At 36.5% G+C, this 12,007-nt stretch overlaps 1 protein-coding gene across 1 annotated transcript in view; it reads right to left on the reverse strand.

Moving 5' to 3' along the window:
- Nucleotides 1–12,007, reverse strand: part of COL24A1 (collagen type XXIV alpha 1 chain) — a 385,490-nt gene that overhangs the window by 155,270 nt on the left and 218,213 nt on the right. The window contains 4 exon segments of the mRNA XM_032594090.1: nucleotides 2,357–2,401; nucleotides 2,522–2,566; nucleotides 2,820–2,873; nucleotides 11,187–11,240. Coding sequence (XP_032449981.1) covers nucleotides 2,357–2,401; nucleotides 2,522–2,566; nucleotides 2,820–2,873; nucleotides 11,187–11,240 — 198 coding nt within the window.

Consider the following 12,007-nt stretch of genomic DNA (forward strand, 5'->3'; position numbering starts at 1 on the left):
TGAGATCATGACCTGAGCCGAAGTTGGACAATCAACCAACTGAGCCCCCCAGGGGCCCCATAGTTATAATTTTTATAAGATTCAGAATTCGAAAAAACAGTTACTCAGGTTTTACCACCTGAAATACACAATGGATCATGGCCCTTCCTCAAAGGATTTCTCCTTTGAGCCAGATCTACACACGGATGGAAGGCAAGTATAGGAAATAGTGTTGGCCCATAACAAATGTACTTTTCCTGGATATCTTGACAAACAGAATACTATATGTGTTACCATTTTCATTTAATATATGGCTTTAGAATTATGACAATTTAATCAAACTATATAGCTATTAGGTAGGATGTACTGGAACAAAGGTCAATCTGACCTTTCTATTATATAGCGCTGCCTGCTTGTTGACAGTTTGCATAAATGACTAGAGACATTGAGATATTCCTGTAGGATCAAATAAATCTTTGGGGACATCTGGATTTCTTGGATTGATTGATCCTAGCTTCCCTAAGATCTCAAAAGCCTATTTCTGTTCAATCAAGAAGACAATATAGGTATAGAGCCACGTAAACCTCAATAACTACTATAAATTCATGATTTAACGTCCAATACATGTCATCCACTAAAGTAATTTTACTCTTCCAGGAGTCTATGCATTGCTTGACTTAAGCTATGGTTACAAAATGGTTCTAATGTCTTTTATTTGATTGAGGAAGTCAAACATCACATATCATATTTATCTAGGCGTATCTGACAGGCTGCAAATAAAATAAAATTCTAAGGAATACCAATGATATATAAAATAGGTAGGTAATTTTTTTTCTCTAGACCCTCATTTCTTTACAATGAAAAGAATGAACTCAATGGGCTCCAAATTTCTCTATGCATTGCTACATATTAGCTTTGTATACAGTGTAGCAAAATGGAAAATATCTACAGAAATAACATTTGCATTGATATAACAGAAACCAAGATGATGAATATTAATACTCAAAGAATATTCTTTGGGGATGACTTCAGTTAATAACACTGTCACACACAAGTTCTTTCCCTGAATACATTTTTCTCTTTTAGGTTTCTGATGTTTTAGATTTGACCACTGTCAAATATAATGCCATTATGGAAACAACAGGCAGGGGCAGCAGATTTCAAGAGGAACACATAAATGCAATGACATTAGTGACAATTGCTATAGCAGGAAAAACATTTTTTCTCTTATCCTTTCTGGCTCTTCAGTTGCCAGCCATTTAAATTATTATCTAATTTTAGAATTTTAAATTGAGTATGTATATGTACATGACAAAGCAAAATATCATTAAATTATAATTATCATAAAAATCAAGATTCTAAATAAAACCAGAAATGTATGAAATGTATGAAAGCTCATAAGCTTATGTGCTCAAAATTTTTATATATGTGCTATCACATATATGTGTGTACATATGCACATATATAAAAAAAATATATATTTATATATATAAATACATACATATATATTTAATATATATTTGTTGTTCTTGTTTTTAACATTTCTCCCCTTCAGTTAGTGAACGAAGACCTTGTGATCTTCTTTTGGTTGACAAACTCCTGCCTGTTTCTATGCTATGACCATAAAAGAGAACTTGTTGCCACTCAGGGAAAAAACTATATACTTCTGAAAAGATTTTTTGATAGTAGGAAAATACGTAGCATTCGCTAATATTAAAAACTCTAAGAGCAGTGCCACGGCAAAGCATGATGACAGACATACGTCCACATTCCAAGGGTCTGAAGAGCACTGGACTTAAAATGAAAGTAGGCAAGAAGCCTCAAAGAAGTTTCTTGTTATGTTAGCTTTATCAATATTCCATTAATTTATACAATATTGCGCCATTTTATTTTAAAATGGATTTTACAGAAAATTTTTTTTTATTTATTTTTTTAATGTTATTTATTTTTGAGACAGAGAGAGACAGAGCATGAACGGGGGAGGGGCAGAGAGAGAGGGAGACACAGAATCGGAAGCAGGCTCCAGGCTCTGAGCCATCAGCCCAGAGCCTGACGCGGGGCTCGAACTCCCGGATCGTGAGATCGTGACCTGAGCTGAAGTCGGACGCTTAACCGACTGCCACCACCCCGGCGCCCCTAGAAAAATTAATCATACTAGGTAGAGTAAAAGTAACAGTTATCACCAACAGTTTATAGGTGGGTAAACCTCAGCCCTACAATGAGGATGCAACTTGCTCAAGTAAAACACCACCCTAACGACTGAAGGAGGAAAAGAGCTGGTATTCTCTTAGTCTAGCACGTGGAATAGTCACAAGAGTTGTGTCAGAGAATAAACTGAACAAAATTATTCATTGCTTAATTATTCTTTATTACTTACTGGTTTCCCTTGAATTCCTCTCTCTCCAGGGTTTCCAGTCTTACCCTATAGAAGGAAGAAAATGCTTGGGTCAAGTAACTCCCTCACCAATTATTAATCACACACGGAGAAAAATGGGGAAGATTTTACACATTCATCTTTAATGTTAAATGTTTTACTACTTACAGTAAGACCATAAGGCCCTCTTTTTCCTTGATCTCCTTTTTCACCCTAACAAAGTATCAATACCAGAGGAATTAATACAAATGTGAATTATGGTCTTACACATGCTAGCCTACACTCACATACAAGAAAATAAGGCATCAAGTATGTAGTTCAATATTTAAAAGAAAACATTTCTCTGTGTGTAATAAAAACTCTATGTATGTTTCATATTTATACCAAGAGAAAATTCAGAACCATACTTTTGTAAGGAAGGCTCAAAAAAACTTAACTGCTTATGAAATGAGAAATCAGTGTTTACCTTGGAACCTTGTATACCTTGTTCCCCTATGAGACCATCTGGTCCTCTTGGTCCCTAGGGATGGAAAAACAAATCCTCTTCTTAATTTAAATGTTTTTTTTTTCAACATTCTGCATCCTTACAAATAAACACACTGTGTTCTTCTTGACAAACTCCTATTTGTTTCTGTACCATGAACACAGAAAAGAATACAGCTAGATATATGGATGAACCTCTTTGTATGGGACAATCAAGCCAGTATTTTCAAGATTTAAGGCCAAAGAATAAAATATAAGACCATGACAACAGATGATTCAGTTGTGGAGGTGGTTACAGTACAGGTTTGTTATTTCACTATTTCGTTCATCTTGTTCACTCAGGAGCTAGCCACAATAAATTCTAAGAACAACTCTACACTAACTTAAAAGTGGCTGGCTTGTTTATTCCAACTGTCTCCTTGGGTTTTATATCTTGGGAATGGCATTTTTCTCTTTGTTAGAAAATGAGGGCTGACTGCATTGTGCCTGTTATGCACCTGCTTGTCAGTAGTTACTGGAAGATGGTTGGGGACACAGAAAAGGGACAGAAAATACAGCTAGGAATGAATATTCATGTAAATTTAAAGCTAAGTTAAGTTGCTATCAATATTCTGTTAATAGCTGTGAAGAACCAGTGGTTGCAAAAGTCACTCTCTAAATAAATGGTAGTATATGTCTCCATGCCTAAACTATAACTCTCCTTAGAAGATCTGATCTTAACGTCCCTTTCAAAGGGAATAACTCAGTTCTGTAACACTGACAACACTGTCACATCTACTGTGGAAAAGGACTGCATTCAGTGTTACAGGGATACACGACTATAAGAAAATTTCTCCTTCACGAAGTTTATAGAATGGTAAGGTAAATTATACAACTGATTATAATATAGGGGGAGAAAAGGCATTTAAGGGTGAAAAGGATTCAAAGGAGGGAGAGAGTTTTCACTTTTTTGTTTAGGGAATAAAGATATCATTTTGACAGTTGGAGATCATGCTCTAGAAGGAACTCTGGACAGAGGGATAGGATGGTATGAGAAAAGGGTAAAGAGGTTAGGAAACCCAAGAATGAAAAAAAGGTAGTCTGTTAGATTGTTTATTGATTACACGTAGCATTTCTTAGTATCTCTATATTAAGTATTTTCTATACTAAGAAATTTTTGGAAAGACTGGGACTTGAAAGGTGAAAGACTGGAGTTTATTTTTAAGTCAATAGGCAATGAGAAGGCACTGAATGAATAGTGATACACATTTCCCAATACATCATGCTGATACGAAGGAACACCTTACGTGAGGTTGCTTTAGCTTTCTGTTCTTCAAAAACTGCTTACTATAATAGGACTCTCTTCCTGGGTACTCCTAGGGTACTGCATTCCCTGATCCTCTTAGGCACACTCATGGGATTAGAGAGAAGGCTCACACTCCATGAGGATCTCCACTGGTCAGACTAAAGTTAAAGCCATAGCTCTATAATCTCCGTCTGTACTTACAGTACTCCACAATTTGTCCCTAACTTCCGTTTCTGCCCTATTTTTCCATAAAAGACTGTAAACTTGAATTACAGTCTTATTGTGTAGAACCTTGAATGTCAAGTTGAGGAATATGGACTCAATTGAATAGATAAGAGACTTTCAAAGTGTGTCACTCATTTAGCAAACATTTGCTGAGTGCCTATGATAAGCCAGGCGCTGTTTCAGGCACAGAAGATACGGTAGGGAGAAGAGACACATCCCTAAATACATAAACAATGAAATAAATATACAAACTTGAATTATAAAATGACAATAAGTAGTCAAGTGTAATGAAGTAAAAAAAGAACTCAAGGGACTAGAGAGAATTCAAAATGGGGACCCCTATTTTAGAAAGGGTGGTCTGAAAAGTCTCTCTAAAATGACATATGGGTAGACACCTGAAGGAGGTAAGATTTCAGGCTTTGCAAATAACTTGGGGAAGATCATTCTGGCAGAAGAAATTGAAACTGCAAAGGTCCTGAGGTGGGGACAAGCTTGGAATGTTAATAGTTAAGTAACTAAAATTAAAAAAAAGCAATTATTAAAGGATGACTGAAGTTTTAAGTGCAAAGATTCCTCAGGACCTGGTTCTAATCATCACCTTCACCTTAAAAATTCAGCAGCCTGTATTGATTCTCTTTCTCTGTCTCCTTTTAAGCACATTTCTCCTCTTTCTCACCTGTAAGGAAACACTTTACAAAAATTTTTGGAGTCATAACAGAAGGTGGTTGAGGGAGTACGAAAAGGAATGAGTGTGTCTGGTGACAGATGGTAGCTACATTTGTGGTGAGTAGGGCATAAACTCAGTTGTTAAATCACATGTAATACACCTGAAACTAATGTAACAACGTGTGTCAACTATAGTTCAATTAAAAAAAAATGTGTCCACTGTTATTTGGGCACTCAACTCTTTTGCAACCTGAAATCTCTATCTTTCTTGGACATTTTGTTATAAATAACTAGTAGAGTGAGGACAGCATTAATAGCAAACAAACTGGAAGTGTAGGTTTGCTTGGGTGGAGAGGGGGTATTTAAAAATACTTTCATATTATTATTCATTTACTAAATGAGGACTATATGGGGAACAAAGAAAGACAAGTTTCTGCTCCTACAGTGATGACAAAGATAACCACATTTAGTTTTTTTTTTTTTAAAGGTCTAAGTATAGCAATTGCATTAATTAAAGCCTGTAAAGCCTAAGGCTGCTAATTAAGAGGTAGTCTGGAAGAACACTAGGAAAGCTCAATACTCTCTATGCTTCGGTTAAGGCTAAATTAATTAACTCAAAGCTTAGCTTTATCAGTGTCTCTAAGTTTCACTCTGATATCGGTTGTAAAAGTTAACCCTGGGTTAGTTAATGTGCCTTCTTTGACTCCTGAGGCAAAGTAAGTTTTAGGACAAGATCCAAGAGAGATGAAGAGTATTGTAATAGGCATTTAATGGGCATAAAGTTATTTTTTTAATGCTTATTTATTTACTTATTTATTTTTTTAACGTTTATTTATTTTTGAGACAGAGAGAGACAGAGCATGAATGGGGGAGGACCAGAGAGAGGGAGACACAGAATCTGAAACAGGCTCCAGGCTCTGAGCTGTCAGCACAGAGCCCGACGCAGGGCTCAAACTCACGGACCGCGAGATCATGACCTGAGCTGAAGTCGGCCGCTTAACCGACTGAGCCACCCAGGCGCCCCAATGCTTATTTATTTTTGAGAGAGAGAGAGAGAGAGACAGAGCATCAGCAGGGAGGGGCAGAGAGAGAAGGGGACAGAATCCGAAGCAGGCTTCAGGCTCTGAGCGGTCAGCACAGAGCCTGAAGCGGGGCTCAAACTCACGAACCGTGAGATCATGACCTGAGCTGAAGTTGGATGCTTAACTGACTGAGCCACCCAGGTGCCCCAAGTTATTTTTTTTAATACCTGCTTTAAAATATCTGATTATCTATAAGCCTCTTGGAGAATGTATGCTGGCTAAATAAAATATCTGATCTTTATCCTTTTTAAGAAAAAGTTGGCGACAATAAGTGGCTGTTAGTAGGTTCTAAAAACTGGAATAAAGTCTGATAACTCAGTCCATAAATTAAACATGTTTCATAAAATAGCAAGTATTTGAATTGTAGGCAATAATCTTAAAGGGTTAACACAATTCCTGAACAATCAATATAGTCCTAGAAGTATTGCAGGATAGGAGACAAAACCACTGCTTCATATATATGCTACAATAAAAAAAAAAAAAACAAAAACTGTGATTAAAACACTGACATAAACAGCACACTTGTTTATGTAGGAAGCTTTTAAGAGAATCTCTATAACACTTGTAATCAATTTTAATAAGCCAAAGTATCTATGAATGAAAGAAACAACCCTTATTCACAGAACAAATGTCTTTCTAATTTGGATTCAGTATGTTTTTCCTTTTCACCACATCCATCTGTCTTTGCTTGACCCCTCTATTAATTTTTTTTATTTTTTATTAATTTTTTTGATGTTTATTTAGTTTTGAGAGAGACAGAGACAGTGTGTGAGCGGGGGAGGGGGAGAGAAAAAGAGAGACAGAATCCAGAACAGGCTCCAGGCTCTGAGCTGTCAGCACAGAGCCCGACGCAGGGCTCGAACCCACGAGCAGTGAGATCATGACCTGAGCCTAAGTCAGACGCTTAACCGACTGAGCCACCCAGGAGCCCCAGATCCCTCTATTAATTTTAAATTACTCAGATGCCTAACTAATTATGCCTAGCAGTCTTTTCTAGCTCTTGATTAACACAGCTGGGACAAAACGTTCTCTTAAACAAAAACTAATATTATCTGTGACTTTTTGCGGAAAGATCATTTCATCCTAGTCTTGTTATAAATTCTTCCAGGAGAAGAAACCACACAAGAAGCTCCTCTTCATCACTTGGTGTCCTCCAGGTAGTGCTAGCATCAAGCCTAATCACAAATGCTGATGGCTGGTTTCCCAGTATGGTATACATTTCCTTGAAGAAGCCGCAATTCAAAAATTTTATAATCCTATACATTCTATATCTTGCATACAAAATCTAAAACATATTTCTAATACAGCCATTTCAATCTTTTCTCCCTATTTAAATCCTAAATAGCATAGAATACAAATCATTTAATTGAATGCCTCTATACCACCCCTCTAGAGGAAGGACACAAAATCTGAAGTTGCCTAATGATCAAAGACCCAATCCATGGGCAAGAAAAGAGAGGATAACTTTGCTAGGTGTGCCATCTCTTCTGTCAGGGCAGCTGGACACAGGACACAGAAGTACACATTGGGGAGATATCACCAGATCAGTTACTTAGCCCCAGTGAGTTCCATGTGTGCATGAGGGACAGCAACTAAAGTTGTGCTGATTCTTAGTGACCCAAAAAGGCTAACCTACCATCTTTCCAGTACTACAGTAGAGAATCCGCTAGCCTATATCGTCTATATGGGGGATATGATTGTATATATTATATGTATTAGCTTTGGCATGTTAAGTTATTTTACTACACTTAAGTAACTATTCTTTAGCCAAACTTCGCAGGTGGAAAAAAGCATAGAGTATGTAGGATAAATAATAGTACTTTACATTTGTGGCAAATCTCCCACCTAAGAATCTCCAATCATAAGAATGATACTTTCAGCCAATCCTGCTTTTTTTTTCATCTATATAAGAAGCAGGATTTTACAACCTTCACAACGCAGGTTAGACAAATTTTCATTATTCTAAATTGTTTAAGTTGTTTTCTGGGATGGCAGACATTGTTGGTTGTCTGAGCTTTTCTTATCCTCTGGAAATTGTACAGTATTGTACAACATTTCAAATGCCAAGTAGGCTGTAACTAATTAAATAGAAAAATCCATGTGGTCCAGATCTAAAACGTAGTTAACACTGGATCCTCCATGGTATGAGGAGAATGCTTGACAAATTGTAAGAAATCAGTAAATGTTAGATAGTTGAATGACAGACGGATGGGCAGGCAGACCCCTAATTAAGAGAGTGTCCTATTATTCATGATGTTCACATGGCCATGTGATAACAGTGTAAGTCACAGGCAACACAGTAAGGGCACATAAGCACTAGTTCCATAATGATAATTCTCTGTGTGATCTCAGTGTCAGTGTGCCTGGGCACAGCTTCCTCTCCAGTGTACTGTGACACAGTTGTGTGCCACAAAGGGGTTACAAATGTGCTGGGAAGATCAACCCCCTCAGCCATTGGCATGGCAGAGAAGAGCTGGAGCACAGGGACTTTGAGCCAGATACCTTTTTCATTTATCTCCGTGGGTTAGACATATATCGTCATCTTTCTTTTCTCTCTTTTCTTTCTTTCTTTCTTTTCTTCTTTCTTTCTTTCTTTCTTTTTCTTTCTTTCTTCTTCTCTCTCTCTTCTCTCTTTCTTTCTCTCTTTCTCCTCTTTCTCTCTTTCTCTTTCTTTCTCCCTTTCTTTCTTTTTCTTTCGTTTCCTTCCCTACTTCCTCTCTACCTCTCTCCCTCCCTTCCTTCCTTTTTTCCTTTCTTCTTCTTCTTTTGAAAGGGCGGACCTATGCTGGCCGACTCCATCTTGTTCTGTGTCCTCCACCTTGACCACGCCTCCTCCCCTTGAGTAACCTCCCGCTCACCTGTTCAAACTTCCCATCAAAACACGCCCTGGCGACCTGCTAACAGGACTCCTACCCTTCCCCAGCCAATCGGCTGAGGCCACAGCCATTACCTCACCAACTGCCCCTAGACCCCAATAAAACCTTTGTGCTTTTGAAACTCGCTCTCTCTCCCCGGTATCTCACCACTGCGTCGGTGCAGGTAGGGGATTGAACTCGAGCTAGCTCAAATAAAGGCTCTTTTGCTTTTGCATCAGACTCGGCTCCTTGGTCTTTGGGGATCACAAATTCTGGGCATAACACTTTTTTTTTTTTTTTGCTAATGGAAAACATTGGGAAAGATGGACCTAGAATATTGAGATCACATCCATAGTGGAGAAGAGTTTGATAAGAAGAAAAGAGTGGAAATGGGAAGATACTAGGTGACATCTAGAATGGAACTTTCTAATAATACATTCTTTTTCAAATATTCTGGTCTTCAGTTCTTTTTTTTTTGTATTCTCAATGTTCATGAATTGCCTGAAATATTCTCCTGCAAAGGAAGTGTGTTCATTCAAAAAAGCCTTTATTTCTAAATAAGATTTCCTTGTTTAGTAAGTAATGAATGAACTTTAAATAATTGTGAGAAGCCATTTTGGGAGAGAATCAGTAAATGTATTTGGAGGATAAGAAGAAAATAGGCCATTGAGGAGGTAAGAGTTGAGGACAAAGTGGCAAACTAGAAAAGGGTAACTATCTACCCAAGGGTCATGGGGAGGTCAGAAAACCACAGAGCAAATGAACTTTCCATACGAATTAGCGATAACACAAGTGGTTCAGAGGAGATCTTGCTCAGGCACATGACTTCTACTTGGACAATCAATAAGACCTCAATTACTTAATTAACAAAGGGCAAAACAGAGCAAAGTATTCTGCTTCGTTTCAACTCTCACAAAACTGGTTGAACTTTCTCACTCTGACTAATACAAAGCCGAATAAACACATTGGACCCGACCAAGTATTGAATGGTGGCAGGGTGCAGACCACTACATGACAGTGTGGGTACAGATCATCTACTGTCATTTTTTATTCTATTATTTTAAACACCATTTGGACTAAAGTAGATGTGGCCATCGAGATTATTTAGAGATTGTAAATCTATAACCCAATAAGAAAGATAGTTTTTCAGAAAAGAAATAATAATAGAGATAAATTTGCTCTCTTTCGTCAATCTTCACCTAAAACACAGGGCATGAAGCTAAAGCTGTTCCAACTGGGCATTCATAATAGTTTTCTCCCATTTGCCAACTGGAAAATGCAATTTTTGTTTTGTTTTTAACAAAATTTGTTCGTTGGACAGCATGTTTTTAGAATTTATAAATATTTTCTTCACTAGCTCTAAAATTCAAGGTCAAGCCAAGGGAGAAAGAGAATTCTTAAAGCCCACATATTCAAATTTATCAAGGGAGAAAAACTCCTTAATAAGCATTCGCTTGGGAGTAAACACACTAAGATTTGAATCCTGGTTTTGTCATTTCTCTCTGTGTGCCTATAGACCATATACTTAAAAGCCTCTGAGCTCTGATTTCCTCGGCTAGAATATCTGAGACTATACGTCTTCTCTGGGTAGTTTTAAGTATTAAGTATACGTATACTTATTAATATACGTATTAGTATACGTATTAGTATATGTATTAATATACGTATTAGTATACGTATTAATATACGTAAAGGTGCCTGGCATGTAACAAGCATGCAATATACTGTGGTTCTGATTTCTTAAAAAAGGATTTAATGTTTAAAAGACTCAAAGATTGAAAGATTTCTAATTACTAAACAATGACGATTATATCACTTCTGATTTGCAATGAACAAACTCTTAGTTATCCTGTGTGTGTCTTCATTCCATTTTCTATCGTTCTTATTTTGTCAGGATGTTACTATGTAAGTCTCTTGTGAGTAGAAAAATAATTTATTTAAACATCTTCACATTTATAATTTTCCCAAAGAGTGGAACTGGAAATTGAGAATAAGAAAGAATTCTATGTAAATTAGTAAAATTTGTAAAACATAAAATGGAAAAGTGTGGTTTTATCAGTACAGATGATTATGAGTCACACTCAAATTAATGTAGGTAGTTCATCTAATTTAACAAAAATAAGGAAAAAAAAACAATAAGCACAATCTAGAAGACATGGAGCTATTTTTGCTGAATGCATCACAATTATGAAGCCATTTTTTTGAGGTTAATGTACTTCCTGCATTAGATAACTTACTCTTTGTCCTTTAGGACCTTGACTTCCAGGTGGTCCTCTTGCTCCCACATGACCCTACATGTTGAACATTTAAAAATCAGTTATAGAATTCACAGGAATGTTATCAAAATAGTAGTTATGACCTTGGGAATTCTTAAAATAAAATTGGTTAGTCTCCTTAAAAATATGCTTTATTTCTGAAATAAATGCCATACTTTCCTCCCCAATATTCTCCACTCTCCCAGTATTCTAAGTTGTTTTCAGGAGGAACACATATAGAGTGACAGTGGAAAGAGACACCCATTTAGCCAGTGAAGTCAGCTGGTACATCAAAAAAGCAATGGCTATTGTTGCAGGATTTTTTTCCTCATGATTCTAGACATTTATGATAATCCATCACATAAAAATATATTTTTCCTGTTACCGTGAAAAGTCACAAAATGCACCAAATTAATATGCCACAAATAGACTGTAATGAAGATTAAGTTGTTACTTATTACTAAGTCAATTACAATGAATTTTTATAGTCTTCAATAAAGACTCAATTAGAAAACAAAATTTATTTATCTATATAAAATTAGGCAGGTAAAAACAGTGATCTTTTATAGAATCTTGGGTTTATTTATTATCTTATGTGAGTAAAAAGATTGGCAACTGTACCGATCAACACCAATCTTCCTAATTTTAGAAGTCAATAACATGTCTCTCAGTGTACTGAAAAATCAGGCCTCTCTTTAAAACAGGAGCTTCACAAAACAGCATAAATTGTTTCTGATAATAGCTCCGTTGAGGTGATTATTAAGGCTTATCTTTTTCATATTTAAGTTGATGATAATGGTCAA

The sequence above is a fragment of the Lynx canadensis genome, chromosome C1 (assembly GCF_007474595.2).
Source record: "Lynx canadensis isolate LIC74 chromosome C1, mLynCan4.pri.v2, whole genome shotgun sequence".
NCBI classification, from domain to species: Eukaryota; Metazoa; Chordata; class Mammalia; order Carnivora; family Felidae; genus Lynx; species Lynx canadensis.